The 17275-nt window shown below is 47.9% G+C and overlaps 1 protein-coding gene across 1 annotated transcript in view; it reads right to left on the reverse strand.

Annotated features, from left to right (window-relative positions):
- The window catches only part of LOC142767078 (uncharacterized), a 220727-nt gene that overhangs the window by 119910 nt on the left and 83542 nt on the right, over window positions 1-17275 (reverse strand). The window contains exon 3 of the mRNA XM_075868298.1: window positions 7755-7853. Coding sequence (XP_075724413.1) covers window positions 7755-7853 — 99 coding nt within the window. The remainder of the gene's footprint in view (window positions 1-7754; window positions 7854-17275) is intronic.

Consider the following 17275-nt stretch of genomic DNA (forward strand, 5'->3'; position numbering starts at 1 on the left):
ACCCATGTAGCGAGACAACAACTTCTCTGATAAGCCAACTCGACGAACTGGGCACCACAGGAGAACAAGAGAACCGGGTGAGAAGTGAAAGTCAGCATGCCGGCTGTCGTATATGGCTTTCTGGGTGGCTTGCGAAGCCGAAAGTCCAGAGCGGGCAATCTGACGTGTGGGGTCGGCACGAGCAATAGCGTCGCGTGCATATTCGGTTGACGGCGTTGTAGTGGTTGGAAGTAGGGTGTCGAGTGTTAACTTCAGATCACGGCCATAAAGCAAATAAAAGGGTGAATAACCAGTAGTGTCGTGGCGCGAAGAATTGTACGCGAAGGTCACGTGAGGTAGCGCCAGGTCCCAGTCATGGTGGTCGGAGGACACATAAATCGCGAGCATGTCCGTTAGGGTCCGATTTAGCCGTTGGGTAAGGCCATTTGTTTGGGAATGGTAGGAAGTGGTCAGCTTGTGGTGCGTCGTGGAAGAGCGCAGAAGATCGTCGATCACACGGGACAAAAATGCGCAGCCACAATCCGTGAGTAATTGGTGAGGAGTGCCATGGTGTAGGATGACGTCGTGGAGCAAAATGTCCGCAACGTCAGTAGCGGTGCTGGTGGGGAGCGCTCGAGTGATGGCATACCTAGTCGCGTAGTCTATAGCAACGGCGACCCACTTGTTGCCTGATTTCGACACGGGAAAAGGACCGAGAATATCTATACCAACACGGAAGAAAGGTTCGGTTGGGATGGAGATCGGTTAAAGAAGTCCAGCCGGGGGTGCAGTAGGTCGCTTCCTACGTTGTCATTTATCGCAGGAGGACACGTAACGGCAATCAGACCGGGCGAGACCGTGCCATAAGAAGCGGCGACGCACGCGGTCGTACGTCCGAGATACACCCAGATGACCAGCAGTTGGTTCATCGTGAAGCTCGTGCAGCACGGTTGAACGCAAATTTTTCGGCACGACAAGATGGAGCTCAGGGCCATCTGGCTGGAGGCTGCTACGGTACAGCGTGCCATTCAGGAGGACGTACATGCGAAGTAACCTGTCGGTCGGAGCAGATTCAAGACGGTCAATAAGTTGTCGCAGAGAAGCATCATGACGTTGTTCATCACCAATCTAAAGAAACTGGGACATTGACATGACGCTGAGGCTAAGCTCGATGTCTGGTTCGTCGGGCTGATCAACAAGGTAGCGGAATAATCAATCAGCGTCCAGAAGGAGACGTCCAGACTTATAAGCAACCGAGTAGGAATACTCCTGTAGGCGTAATGCCCAACGACCAAGTCGTCCAGTGGGGTCCTTCAGAGAAGAAAGCCAACACAGAGCGTGATGATCTGTGATGACACGGAAAGGGCGGCCATACAAGTAAGGACGGAATTTCGAAAACGCCCAAACAAGAGCGAGACATTCCCGTTTTATTATAAAATAATTGCGTTCAGACTTAGAAAGCAGACGGCTTGCGTACGCGATTACACGGTCGTTGCTCCGCTGAATTTGCGCCAAAACTGCGCCAATTCCGTGACCACTCGCATCTGTTCGCACTTCTGTAGGAGCATCGGGGTCGAAATGTGCAAGAATAGGAGGTGTTGTCAGAGCGGTGATTACCTGAGAGAAGGCGTCAGCTTGAGGAGGGCCTCAAGAAAATGGGACGTCTTGTTTGAGAAGGTCGGTGAGTGGCCGTGCGAGTGCCGCAATGTTTTTCACGAACCGGCGAAAGTAGGAGCAGAGGCCCACAAAACTGCGAACATCATGGACAGAGCGTGGGACTGGGAAGTTTGTTACAGCGCGTACTTTCGCCGGGTCTGGCCGTACGCCAGCAGCGTCAACAAGGTGACCCAGTACGGTAATCTGACGGAGACCGAAGTGGCACTTGGAGGAATTGAGCTTCAGGCCGGCCCGTCGAATGATGGATAGAATAGTCGAAAGGCGTTCAAGGTGGGTTGCAAAGGTAGGTGAGGAAGTGATCACGCCGTCCAGGTAACACAAACATGACGACCATTTATATCCTTGTAGGAGCGTGTCCATCATTCTCTCGAAGGTCGCTGCAGCGTTGCAGAGCCTGAATGGCATGACCTTGAATTGGTAAAGACCGTCAGGGGTAACGAAGCGGTCTTTCTTCGGTCCATGTCATCTACAGCAATTTGCCAGTAGCCAGATCAGAGGTCGAGCGATGAAAAGAAGGTGGCGCCATGGAGGCAATCAAGGGCATCGCCAATGCATAGTAGAGGGTACACGTCTTTTTTGGTAATTTTGTTGAGGTGGCGATAATCAACGCAGAAACGCTATGAGCCGTCCTTCTTTTTTACTAATACCACGGGAGATGCCCAAAGGCTCGTTGATGGTTCGATTACGTTTTTCGTAAGCATTTTGGCCACTTCTTTCCGAATCACTTCTCACTCGGACGCTGACACGCCGTACGGCCGACGGTGAAGGGGCGCAGAGTCACCAGTGTTGATTCGGTGAGTGACAATTTTAGTCTGGCCCAAGGGACGATCGTCGGTGTCGAAAATTTCACTGTGTGAGGCGAAAACTTGGCAGAGAGCTTCGGCATGGTGAGGCGACAGCTCCGATCCAATTATATTTCGAAAAATACCATCGTCTGAGCTGGGTGATCATGAGACTGCGCTTCGATCAAGAGCAGATACAGCGACAACACTCACATTGTCCTCTGTTATGGCAGTTAGCTGGGCTAGAGACATCTGGCAAGGCAACACTTGAGGGGTGAAACCAAAGTTAAGGAGCAGAAGTAACACACAGTTATCCGCTATGGTCGCGATGGTATAGGGCACAGTAACACTGCGCGTCAGCCGAACGTCAGTAATTGGCGTAACGATATAATCACCGTCAGGAGCGGGAGAGGTCGATGACAAAGACACGTACGTGACGGCTCGAGATGGCAGGCGAACAAAAGTGGTTGGGCTCAAGCGGCTGGTGGGTTTTGCAGAGTAGTCGGCAAAGATTGGTAGATCAAGGCTGAGGGTACCAGACGAACAATCAATTAAGGCCGAGTGGGCCGAAAGGAAATCAAGGCCAAGTACGAGGTCATGAGGGCAGCAGGCTAGCGCGGCAAAAAGGACCACGGCGTGACGACCGGCAAAGCTGACACGAGCAGTGCACATTCCGATTACTAGTACAGTACCGCCATCGGCAACACGTATTGCCTGCGTCGTAGATGGCGTCATAATATTTTGTAAGCGGCAGCGTAGAGAAGCACTCATAATAGACAGGTGCGCACCTGTGTCAATAAGGGTGGTCACAGGAACATGGTAGACTTGTACTTCAAGCAGGCTATGGTGCGTGACAAGCGTCAGTAGAGGATTTTCGGCCGTCATTGGTATTGCAGCTTCACCTCTATAAGCTGCAATATCTAGTTTTCCTGCTGCAGTCGTCCAGAGAAGCTCAGCGAGGAAAAGCGCCGTGGTGGCGGAGAGCGGGATTGGCGACGTAGCGGCGACGGGGAGCGAGAGCTGCGGCGACCGGACGAAAGGGCGTCAGGATAGCGGCGACTGAACGCCGAGGGGTCGTCGGATGCATGTGCGTCGATGTAGAGAAGGTCTGACGTGGTTGGTTTGACCAACGGCGGCGGCAATAGCGAGAAACGTGCCCAGGCTGGTGGCAGGAAAAACAAATAGGCCGGTCGTCGGGTGTTCGCCATTCCGAAGGGTTACGGAAGGGCATTGTTGGAGATGAACGGCGAGCGTGTCCTCAAGAGTAGGACGGGACTTCAGGGCGAGTCAAGGGACATGCTGATGGAAGTCCGAAGTTCGCAAACTCCTGCCTCACCACAGCTTGTATTAACGCCACTGACGGCTGTTGTTGATCAGAGGCGAGCGTTGCGAAAACGGGTGGCTGAAGAGAAGCCGGACAGGCGGCTTCGATTTCCCGACAGACAATGCGTGTGACGTTGTCATACGTGGGAGACTGGCGGGCGCCTTCACACGAGGAGGTCGTGGCCGTGTTGGACAGCCGGGTGAATCGCTGAGTAATACGGCGGCTCTTGGCTTCTTCGAACCGCCGGCACTCTTTAATGATGGTGTCGACGGTGCCAACGTTGTTGTAAACTAGAAGATTAAATGCGTCGTCTGCTATCCCTTTCAGCACATGGGCCACTTTCTCCGGCTCACTCATTTGCTCGTGAATTTGGCGGCATAGGGCGATGACGTCGTGAATGTACGCGACGTACGACTCCGTCGACGTCTGTGCACGAGCCGCCAATTGATTCCGCGCTGCGATCAGCCGCCCAACGGTGTCGCCAAAAAGGTCGCGGATCTTCTCTTTAAAAGAGTCCCAGCTCGTAATCTCCACTTCATGCATCTCGAACCTTACTCGCGGTGGGCCATCGAGGTAAAAAAGCACAATGGCAAGCATAAGAGTCGGGTCCCACCTACAGCTTGCGCTGACCCGTTTGTGCCGGATGATCCATTTGTCGACGTCAACGCCATTCTGACCAGAAAATACACCGGGATCACGAGCAGGGGGTAGAACGACGTATGTAGAAGTCACGGTAGGGGCAGGTGGCGAAGACGATGGTTGTTCAACCTGTGACATGGTTGGACCTATGATGATGCGGCCGTTGCGGAGCTTCGTATTGAAGACGGGGAAGTACCCAGCACGTCCACCACAAAGTTGTTACATAAAAATGACACGACACGTGTCTATTTAAAATCTATATGCAAACTGATGCGTATGGCGTCAACTAAGATGGAAGACAGCATGCACAACCGACAGATCACTTCCTCGTTATCGTCTTCTGACCGCTCATACGTCAGCTACCTAGCAATATGTTGGTTCGAAACCTGCACTTAGCCCTACGGGGCGTTCACTCTAAGGCAAAAGTACCCGAAAAAGAAGTAACGGAGCCCACCAGGTGCGCGCGATGAACGGATAGACCATTGAGGAGCGATTGCAGAGGGAAGCGTGCCGCGTGCAAACCACTTAGTTTCCAAACAAGCTCCAAAGGGATGAACCGCCCGGGAAATGCAGGCAATGGGCAAAGCGTCGCCAAGGTCACTAGCTGTCCTCTGCCTCTCCTGGCTCAGTCTTTCCCCGTAGTTTGCTGGCGACGGTTCGCGTTGCGTCACGCTCAGAATGCTCGACCACGCCGTCTGGATTCATTTATCTAGAAATTACGACGTGGTGCTTATGTGTACGCTTGGATGAGGGTGCGCTGCTGCATTTACGTTTCACCGCACACGTCGAGTCTAGAGTAGGTCTCGACACATCACCACGCCGCACTGTATATCTCTGTCTTCACGATAGTCACGACCAACACATGAAAGCAACAGTTCGGAAAGCCAACATGGCGGCCGAGAAGACAGCAGGCCTATCGGATACATTACTTCAGTTCGACTCAAGGCAGAAATCAGCGCTGGACTCTTTCGCAAGTAGGTGATCATTCTTTATTCTACTCTACTTGTCGCGTGTGCGATACGGGTCACGCTTGCCAGCAACGGACTCGGTCGTGTTGTATATCGCACGCGCGAAATGCACCGCGAAGGTCAGCTTAGGCGTCGGCAGTCTGCCTGTGCTTTGCGACCACCTGGAAATTGGCCGCCATTGCCGTAGGCCTCCCGTACGCTCGCTGATCGAGTTCTCGCCTGTCTTTGCCGCCGCGATGAGCTCCGGGCTGACGATATGGGGATGAGACCTCGTCGCTGTGTTGGAGTCGTTGAAAAAACGTTGCGGATTCTCGTAACAAACACGGTTGTAGTATGTCGCGCACTGTAAGTGTACCAGCACGGGCTGGCGGGGCTTTCGCTAGCATATGAACGTGGTGAAAATTAGTTCCCATTAGAGTAGGCTTCCCCGTCAGTCAGTCACAAGGAGATCGGCGCCGTCCGTTGGCCGCGGCGGCGGACTCGCGTTTGCGCACTGCGCTCACTCGAGTTTGTGGAAAAGGGCTGAATTACCGTCGATTTCTTCGGCGCTAGCTCCAAACCAGCTCGGCGCTGTTCTTGGCGGCGGCCAAGCGTACGATCGCTCTACTGTTCGAAGTTTGCTGACGGCCGACACTCCGCGTGCAGCACCGTGTTAGGTCTCAAGTTCGCTTGCTCGAGCTGAACGATGTCGCTCGCTTAGAACTCTCCGACTTGTTGGCGGCACGGTGGTTCGTGGAGCTGTGGCTGTGGCCGCCGCTCCTAAGCTGTTGCGCTACGGGGATTGAAATGAGTCTTTGACGATGTGTGACATCACGGTGAAATTATGAGCAGGTCATATCTCACGTATGTTCATTTCACCTCATATGCATTCTTATTCATCCTCTGCGACGTGTGACTGACTATTTTACATACTAACTGTGCAGCCATGGGCACAGACTATGCTGAAGGCTGTGTGCGCTAGCGTCTGCGATGCCTGTCATCCATCTCTTTCGTCAGAATGGCTTCAGAAGGACTGTACGAGATGTAACGGTAACGTTATTTGTGTGTCATATTTTACACGCATGTTTTTGTATTAACTTGCACGTACCTGTCAAATGCGTGCATGTTCATTTTCTGTCACGTATGTCTAACTATTTTTACAGCCGTGGGAACACAACAGGCAGAAGGCTGCCTGCGCTGGCGTGTGCAACACCGGTCATCTATCGCTTCTGTCGGAGGAGCTCCACAAGGAGTGAACAAGATGTGACGACGAGACTGGATTTGTACGCTTCGCCACGAATTCACTTAAAAGAAAGGAGAAACTTCATGTGTTCGTAGAAAAATAAAACATTTCTGTCTCTCACCTTTGCCTTTCGTTGTTGCCGTGACTGCGAAAGCAGTTACACTGAGGTGGCTAACTACTTTTTCGCATGTTTTTTCTGCACTCTTTGTTGCTCTCTACACAGAAAAACAGGCGAAAAAAATGTTGGGCCTGACGGAAAATAATCAAAAAATAATATTTGAACTGGGTTTATATAGTTCATCAATGGGAGTATTTGAGCGGATCAACCGTTCGTCCGGCGAGGGGCCACTGTAAGGACTAATGGTTGCCCGGTAAAGTGTAAATGTGGGGATTAACAGTTGCCCTATAAAGTCCAAATGTGAGGAATAAGTCGTAGTCCTTCGAGGTAAAACGTGGGTCTAACGGTTACTCACTAAGGTGTAAAATGTGAGGACTAAATGTTAGTCCCTTGAGCTCGCCTGTGGAGACTAGCTGTTAGACCTGATGCCGTTTGTTCCTAAAGGAATTACTACGGTCGGCAGACCCATTAGTACCCAAAAGGATGAACCACACACCCTTTTAACACCCCTTTACCTTAAAGTGTAGGCGCCCTTGCATTGCGTTCGTGCACTTATCATCTGGCTAGAGAATTTCGCACGCCGTATGCTTTTGCTGGCAAGATCGAGTGTGGGTTACAAAACATGCAAAGGTCACTTCCCTCGCCGCAGGGGTCCTATAGGCAAAAAAAGCCCGCTGTTCAAACACAGTTAAGTAACAGCTGTGACACATGCTTCTTCGTGCTCATTCTGCGTACACCTGCGCGTATGTTTCTTGCGTCATTTGTGTTTGCGAAGCACTTGGAACGTCGAGCTGTGAGCGTTGTTGATATACGCCCCCGTAAGCTGTGTGTTCTTTTTGTGCGTCATTTGTGTGGGGCAACGTGTTCTAAGTTTCGATGTGCTACTGTCCTCGCTTGACATCTCAATGCGTTGCTATCACATTCATTGCTTCGTCCTTGCGGTGAATTTGTGACTTTTTGTACTTGAGAAGATGAATTTCTATGCACGACTTTCATTGTGATCCGCACCCTGTAAAATCAACTTATTCCTTATGAAAAGACTTACCACAAACAACACCGCTGAATCCAGTATATTGATAGTAGCCACTGCGTTTCTGTCCTTCTCTGCAAGTTACATTTGACTGTATATGTATTGGTGCGCCACCTGCAAGGAAAGTAAATAAGTCCAGCTTCAATCCGTGGCAAAAGAGGCGTTTTAAATAGTACTATTGAGTTATTTAGTTATTTATTATACATTGCGTGCCGAAAACATGTAGTCCAAGCCGAAAAAAAACAAGAGTGGTTCATCACCTATATTTACAAAAGCACCATGGCTCATGACGGTGACTCAGTGAAGAGGTTCACCGATGATTGCAATACCTTTATGATAAACATGAGCGTAGCGTTACATCTATTTTCATTTGGTTACATAGAGTTGCAAAAATAATTTCAAGGTGATATGATACACGCTGTAAGCGAAAATCGCGTGCGTGCATGTGTGTGAGTATGTACGGGCATCGGTTTGCTCGTTGGTATGACACACCAGTGCTTTTTGTGGCTGACTGTGTGAGCATCTGTGGACAGGCAACGAAATTATCAGTGCAGCGAAGATTCGCAACCAGCGGTTGGTGTTTACTGTGAACATTTTAAGATATTTCACACCGTCCAACCCCGCTGGACATCGGTCCGATTCCTGAACGAGACGCCGCGAAAGCAGCACTTCAAAGGTTTAGTTTCAAAATATTTTGAAGAATAATTTAATGGTAACAAAAGTAACCTATTACGATCGTCAGCGATTGCTACTAATGTTTCACCGACTAGAGCTTCGAAGCGATCCGAAGTAGGTTTCGCTCGACCATGGCAGGCTCGCCGGCAACTGGTGTGAGAGTTCCGCCGGCGATGCGCTCGCTCCATCTCCGCCGATGGTGGCTTTTCTGAGTGTCACCGGTATTTCAACAGCTACTACATCTAAGCGGTAAGAAGGACTCACTATGCCGTCGGTATCAAGCCGGCATCGTAGCCAGCTAGCAATGCGCACCGGCCACCGTGACGAGCTCTACGAGCTAGCACCGACCACTTGTGAGGCAAAGAATATGTTGCACAAAAAATAAACGATGCTTGAATGAATAACAGCCTTCGGTGCCTTGCGATTGCAGCTGTCAAATGACCAACTCGAAAGCGAGCGCTGAACAAAGCGGAGACACAGAGAAATGGCGTAAGGCATGCATGGCCATGCAATGAATACGAGCAACAGGAAACGTGACTGTGAACCGTCTCGTTCGTTTACGTCTATCGCTCCGTAGTTTAAACTGCGTGGTCAGCGGACACCCATGTCTGTGCATCGGAAAAATAGCGAGATGAAAACGGAACATCAGCAAGCGTTTTGTGATCGCCAGCTGGCATTCATCGAATCACCGTGCCGTACTCGTGAGTAAGGCCTAGTCGTCGAACGCTGGAGCGACGGTGTACCTCGGTTCATCGCTGGAGCTGCTGAATGTGCGTCGTTGATGTCTTCATCCAAGGCCACTCGAACTTCGTGTACGGCTCAGTGCATTTCACAGATTCACATAGAGTACTGCTAATGCAAATTCAGCCTGCACGACAGAGCACCAACTGATAAAATTCTTCGCTTTACTTAAAAAATAATTAAATATTAGGCAGGCTTAGGATAAAAGGCATGTGTGCTGAAGTGCATACATTAGGCCACCGCAACTTCATACCTGCACAGTACATGTTTATGGCTTAAATACTGGCAAAAAAGTGTTGGCAGATTCCACGTACAGTGGGAATCGATAATATTCGAAGCACGAATGAGAAATGTTGATATGTCTGTTTGAAAGCAGTACAACGTACGAGGCAGAGGTAAATGATGCCGTACAAGACCTCCGTGTGATAATTATCACGTTTTTACTTGTATTTTACCATTGTCGTCTATTCACGTCACGTGATACCAAATTTTGTGTATGTCGAGCTGGGGAAACGGCCGCTAGCACGCTATGAGCGTTGTATATTGTCTTGTTCTTACAGGACACGCATGTCAGGATTATCATGTTTGCATCAGTCATTCATTTCGTCATCCATTGACGTCACGTAACACTTAATTTTGTATATATGGAGCTAGCAAAATGGCCATGAGCACATCATGAAAGGCCCAATATACTTCAATGTAGCGTTGACACGCGCGCACGCTGGGCACAGCGACGCAACGTTAGCAAAACGCGAGCACTTTATAGCCTGACGCCAGGCACGACCAGCGTTAGTCGGCGCGGCCCGACGGCAACTGGCGTGAAATGCGACATGCTGCATTATGCGCCCATGCGCTTCCTCTTTTCATAATGGAGGGATGCCTGACGCGCTCAAACGCGTATGCGTCAAAGCAACGCAACGCGGCGCGCACCTTCGATTATATGCATAGCTCGGCTTACTCACTCATGAGTACACTCACTCACACTTATTCATACTCATTTGAACATGGTGAGTATGAGTATGAGTGAGTACTGATGAGTATGAGTAGGAGTGAGTAGAACGTAAGTGAGTACTCATGAGTATAAGTAAGAGTGAGAATGGACGTGAATGAGTACTTTCAGTGTGAGTAAAAGTGAGTATCAACTTGAGTGCGTGCTCATGAGAGTGAGTAGGAGTGAGTATGAATGGGAATGAGTATTCTGAGTGTGAATAGGAGTGAGTATGAACATGAGTGACTACTCTGAGTGTGAGTATAAGTGAGTATGAATGTGAGTGAGTACTCTGAGCGTGAGTAGAATTTAGTATGAACGTGAGTGAGTATTGTGAGTGTGAGTAAGTCTGAGTATGAACATTAGTGAGGACTTTGAGTGTGAGTATGAGTGAGTATGAACGTGAGTGAGTACTCATGAGTGTGAGTAGATGTGAATTTGAACGTGAGTGAGTACTCATCACTGTGAGTATCCGTAAGTATGAACGTGAGTGAGTATTCATTAGTGTGAGTAGGAATGAGTGAGAGCTTGTGAGCTTGAGTAGGAGTGAGTATGAACGTGAGTGACTACTCTGAGTGTGAGAAGGAGAAAGTATGACCGTTAGTGGGTACTCATGAGTGTGAGTGAGTACTGATGAGTGAGTACTGAGTGAGTACTGATGAGTGAGTAACATGAGTGAGTACTGATGAGTGTGAGTATTCGTTAGTATGAACGTGAGTGAGTATTCATGAGTGTGATTAGGAGTGAGTGAGAGCTCAAGAATGTGAATAGAAGTAAGTACGAACGTGGGTGAGTACTCATGAGTGTGAGTAGACTTGACTGCGAAGGTGAGTTGCTGTGAGTGTGAGTAGCAACGAGTAGGAACATGAGTGAGTTACTATGAGTGTGATAAATATTTGTAACCATCGCAACGGCGTCCTCAATACGTTGAAAATACCGGGCACTATGGCATGCAAGCTTCCTGTACGTAAAAGCCTTCAGTTAGTTTGGAAACATGGGGAGCCATCTTACATCAGATGGGGGGGGGGGGGCGAGGTGATTGCGCAAAACTCGAGTTGAGGGTAGCCGTCCATTTTATTGTAATTTCAATTTTCTAGGCTGAATAACTTTGAACTGCCTGTCCCTATAGCTGCCATTCTTGCTGCACTTACCTCTTGCGCCTTCAGTCTACGCAACGCGCTGATAATACATGTAAAACAACAAGGTCTTGAGAAGCCCTTTAATGAAAATCGCCGCGCGAGCCGGTTCAGAAAAAGGGAATGCACTGCGCTAGCGACAAAATAAAACAACGCTGAAATGGCCCGCGAGAGAAAGCACATTGTGTGCGCTACGCACATTGTGCGCAGCGATTTTGCAGTTTCTATCTTTGCGTTATCCCTCAAGTGAAGGTTGCCTTGAACGAAAACCTTAAGTGATCTCATGACCTCTCAAGAGCGAAGTTGTGTGCAAACTTCGCCTTCTCAGTGCCCCATTAAGAAAAAAAAAAGGAAAGCTTGGAGGACGGTTGAGCTTCGCCGTCAATAGTATAGTATGCGATAGCGTAATCGGACCATGTTCGCATCGCCGTTTCAATCGCTACGCTCGCTTCACTTTTCGGCGGCTTATTATGCCTTCAACAGTGCAGACACAATGTGCAATAAGCGCCCAATCACCCTTGATAATTTATTCTATCATTCACATAACGCGGGCTAGTACAAAAACACACATAACGCAACTCGTTAATTACCGTTTCATTCGGCTGTCCGCGATAACCCTGCGTACGCACACTGCCAATGAACGTTAACCGCGTCTGTAGATCCATAAATAAGAACCCCTGCAATCGTCAGTGCGGGCACGGAGACAACGAAGTCTCCGCGTGAGTGCGACCTACAGAGGAAGGAAAACATCTCCGAATATGCGCACAATTTCTCGAATGCAAAACTGCCGTACGCAACGCATTCCATCTGAAGGCGAGGTAGAGAGGGGAGGCGCCGTCTCGACGGTCGCGCCGGGCCACAGAACCCCTACCAGTGGCCGGGCGGCCCGCATGGCCACGGCGCCAACGTGACGGCGAGGCCCCGGCGCCCGCCTGTCCCACTAGTGCAGTCAGAAGGGGCTAAGGGCAGAGGAACGAAAGAAGCGGCCGAGCAGGATGGCATGGCAAAATCTTGGGTTCTGGCGGATAATCATAGCGGCGGCCGTGTAGTATACTGCAGCTGTCGAGAGCGTCTCTAATTCGCGCGCGTGCGTCGTAGCCTACGAAAGCGCGTTTTGAGTGCTTGTAACACATTACTGAGAATCTAAACGGTGTCTCAGGATCTCCTACGCATCATGGCACACAAATGAATGTGCAGGTGCATCGTAATTGCGCTGAGTCATTGCCTGTTTGTGGAGCCTACCGACCCTAAAAGAAAGCGACAATTGTTCAACTCGATTGTTTCTTGAGTAACCTGAGTAAACGTAACGCTACCTCAATGCTATATTCATCATCGGCCAACTTCCACTGCAGGACAAAGGCCTCTCCCACGATCCGCCACTCAATTCGGTTCTGTGCTTGCTGCTGCCATAATGTACCCGCGAACTTCCTAATCTCATCTGCCCGCCTAACTTGCTGTCTCCCCCTAACCCGTTTGCTTTCTCTGAAAATCTGGTCAGTTATGCTTAATGACCAGCTGTTATCCTGCCTACGCGCTACATGCTTGGCCCATGGCCATTTCTTCTTCTTGATTTCAACTATGATACCCTTAACCCCGGTTTTTGTGATCCACTCTGCTCTCTTCTTGACTCTTAAGGCTATAACTACTATTTTCCTTTCCATCGCTCTCTGCTTCGTCCACAATTTAAGCTGAACCCTTTTTGTAAGCCTCCAAGTTTCTGCCCAGTAGATAAATACCAGTAAGATGCAGCGGTTAAATACCTTCGTTTTGAGAGGATATTGACAATCTACCAGCCATGAGCTGAGAATGCTTGCCGAATCTTCTCCACCACACTCTTATTCTTCTAGTTGCATCAGTCTTGTGGCTCGGCTCCGCAGGTGCTACCTGTTCTAAGTAGACGTATATACCTTTTCCAACTTCAAGTGAACTGCCACCTATCTCGAAGCGCTGTTTTCTTTCGATGTTGTTGTTAATTACTTTCGTTTTCTTTCGGTTATTTTGTAGATTTCAAGAAAAGGAAAGCGGGAAAAGGGGAGACAAAGTTTGGTGGGCCGATAAGATTAGAAAGTTTGCGGGTATGAAGGGACAACAGCAAGCAAAGGACCGAACTGACTGACGGAACAGCGAAAGGCCTTTGTCCTGCTGTGATGATGATGAGTATGTGAATGTAAAAGTACGTGGGTGAGTGCGCCTGAGTATGGGTAGGCGTAAGTATGAAAGTGAATTCTTATGTGAGTGCGGAGGTGAGTGAGGGCATATGATCGTGAGCAGGTGCGAGTATGAAGGTGAGTGAGTAACTATGAGTCTTAATTGAGGTGCACGAAAAATTAAAGTAATTAAAGTACAAAAAGGAGACACCAGGACACGGTGCTCTGTCTCGAGGTGTCTTCTTTTTGTACTTCAATTTTTCGCGCACCTCAGTTAATATGAATTACCAACTCGCCCAGAACTCCGTGTTTCTCTCTCTAAGAGTGCGAGTAGTCGTGAATATGAACGTGAGCCATGAACAATGAGTGTGAGTAGGCGTAAGTATGAACGTGAGTGACTGTGAGTAGGCGTGAGTGTGAACATGAGTGAGTACTCATCAGTGTGAGCAGTCCTGAGTATGAACGTGAGTGAGGGCCTATGAGTGCTAGCTTGAGTGAGTGTGAACGTTAGTGAGTACTCACAAGTTTGAGTAGTCGTGATTATGAAATGAGTGAGTACTCATCAATTTGAGTAGTCGTGAGTATGAACGTGAGTGAGGGCCTAGAGTGTGAGTTGGCGTAAGTTTGAACGTAAGTGAGTACTCATGAGTGTGAGTAGGAGTGAGTATGAACGTGAGTGAGTACTCTGAGTATGAGTATAAGTGAGCGTGAACGTAAGTACTCATGAGTATGAGTAAGAGCGAGTATGAACGTGAATGAGTACTTTCAGTGTGACTAGAAGTGAGTTTGAACGTGAGTGAGTACTCATGAGTGTGAGTAGGAGTGAGTATGAACGTGAGTGAGTACTTTGAGTGTGAGAAGGGGGGAGTATGAACGTGAGTGAGTACTCTGAGTGTGACATGGAGGGAGTATGAACGTTAGTGAGTACTCATGAGTTCGAGTAGGCGTGAGTATGAACGTGAGTGAGGGCTTATGAGTGGAAGTAGACGTCAGTATGAACGTGAGTGAGTACTTCGAGTACGAGAAGGAGTGAGTATGAACGTGAGTGAGTAGTAGTGAGTGTGAGTAGGCGTGAATATAAACGTGAGTGAGTACTTTGAGTGTGAGAAGGAGTGAGTATGAACGTGAGTGAGTACTCTGAGTGTGACAAGGAGGGAGTATGAACGTTAGTGAGTACTTATCAGTGCGAGTAGGCGTGAGTATGAACGTGAGTGAGGGTGAAGGCTGAAAAAATTGTGGTGAGTGAGTATGAGTGAGTAGTCCTTCAAAGTGCCGACCTATGAGTATATGGCAGAACCGGCGCTTCGCGTGGCGACGCTGGCATGACGCAACGAAATGAACGCCGGCGTGCACGCACCCCGCGTCACGTCCAAATGTATTGGCGCCTTGACTGTGGCATGTAGTCATGTCCTCACATGGCACGGATCTCATGAGTATCATATTTGCACCAGTCACATACCTTCGTCATCCCTTGGCGTCACGTAATACCAAACTTCGCATATGTGAAGCTAGTGAAACGCCCGCGAGCGCATTATCAGTGTGGCATGTAGTCATGTTGTTACATGACACGCATGTCATGATTATCATGCTTAGATGTCTCATATACGTATGTCATCCGTTCGAGTCGCGTAATACCGAGTTTTGTACATTTAAAGCTATGAAAACAGCTGCCAGTGCATCATGAGCGTAGCATGTAGTAATGTTGTTACATGACACGCATCTCATGTTCATTATGCTTGCACCAGTATCATACCTTCTTGATCCATTCACATCCCATAATACCAAACTTGGTATTAGTTAAGCCAGCGAAAGGGCCCCCAGTGCATCATGAAGCGTGGCATGTAGTCATGTTTTTACATGACACGCTTCTCATGATTATAATGTTTGTACCAGTCACATACCTTAGTCATCCATTCCTGTATTGTCATACCAAATTTGGTATATGTGACTCTAGCGAAACGGCCGCGAGAGCATTAAGAGTGTGGCATGGAGGCATATTGTTACATGACATACATATCATAATTTTATGTTAGGGTCTGTCACTTATGTTCATGCAATCACGCTATAATAAACGAGTTTCGCAACATGCCATGTGAACGAAACTACCGCAAGAGCTGCAGGATTATAATATGCAAATCGTGACATTCATGTCACACATGTCATGATTTTCATGCTATGAGTAATCAGATATGTTCTGCATAGAATCATGTTTTGCCATACCAAGTTTGGTACCAATACCATTATTGCAACGTCCAGGAGAGCTAAATGTCGTAGGCGGCTAGATAGATAGATAGATAGATAGATAGATAGATAGATAGATAGATAGATAGATAGATAGATAGATAGATAGATAGATAGATAGATAGATAGATAGATAGATAGATAGATAGATAGATAGATAGATAGATAGATAGATAGATAGATAGATAGATAGATAGATAGATAGATAGATAGATAGATAGATAGATAGATAGATAGATAGATAGATAGATAGATAGATAGATAGATAGATAGATAGATAGATAGATAGATAGATAGATAGATAGATAGATAGATAGATAGATAGATAGATAGATAGATAGATAGATAGATAGATAGATAGATAGATAGATAGATAGATAGATAGATAGATAGATAGATAGATAGATAGATAGATAGATAGATAGATATGCTCAATGTCGCCGAAGCTCGCTAAGAAATGCTTCGCATTTCAAAGGGTCACTCCAGAGCTACATGGGAGGTGAGAATATGGTGGCTATATGTCCCCGCTGAGTGAAGCGTAGTTGTGAAGCGAGTGGCAAGCTGTGGTGAGTTTGAGTGTTGTGACATTGCGTGAACATTGTGTGAATGTTTGTGTACTGTGATCAATATTGTGTGCTTCGAAGGTAATGAAATGAAGATACTTTGCATGGTATGGCTCCTGACATTTTATTTTTTCTTAGTTGATGTAAAAATTCACTCCCATACTGACCTGAAATGTTGCCCGATAGAACAGGCTTTAAAAAATCGAGCAGGCTAAAGAATCGAGCAGGCGAGCAGGCCACTCCGCACTCACAATGTGATCTGCCAAGATTTGCAATGCTAGGCGCCCTAAAAAGACGTGAAATGTCAGTGTGAAGCCACTTTACCATCTCACGGAATCGCTACTCGACATGGTGGAAGTGACATATACAACAATAAATAATCCTGCGTACGTCAAAGTAGTGCGTGACACGTCGAAAATCATTCGAATCTATGTGTTTAGTTTGTGCAATAGTTCGCCTCAACAGGGGAGAAACTAGGGGGCGCCGATTCATGCGGTCGTCTTTCGAATTGAGAATTGAGAAAGTAATCACGGAGGATAATAAGACAGTGTGGACATACACGAATCTAATTAGACTCTTTGAGCTAGAGCTTGCTAAGACGCGTAACAAGTCACCCCGGAAAAGAAGACACAAACCCAAAAGTTGATGGGATGAGGAAGTTAAGAGAGCCATAGCAAAACGTAAGGAAGCCTCTAGGGAACACAGACATGCTAAGCAGCTGGGTGAACCGACAGATGATGTTGAAAAAAATGGGAAACATTTCTGAGCTGTAGAAGGGCTGCATCCTTTCTGATCAATGAAAAGATTATAAGAAAGGGGGCTCAGTGGCTGGCAGAAGTACATAAAAAAGATAGAAAGGCAGCTGCGAAATTTTGAAACCATCTAAACTCCCTAAGAAATGAGACGAGCCTAGAGCAGAGGTTTATAACTACAGCCCAAGGTGCCAGGCTAGAAGGGGACGAAGCTATTGAATATATAAGAACAAGGGTGACAAAAAAATTTCAACAAAGAAGTACTTTATGCACCACAATAGACAAGGATGAAT

This window comes from Rhipicephalus microplus, chromosome 7 (assembly GCF_043290135.1).
Source record: "Rhipicephalus microplus isolate Deutch F79 chromosome 7, USDA_Rmic, whole genome shotgun sequence".
Classification (NCBI taxonomy): Eukaryota; Metazoa; Arthropoda; class Arachnida; order Ixodida; family Ixodidae; genus Rhipicephalus; species Rhipicephalus microplus.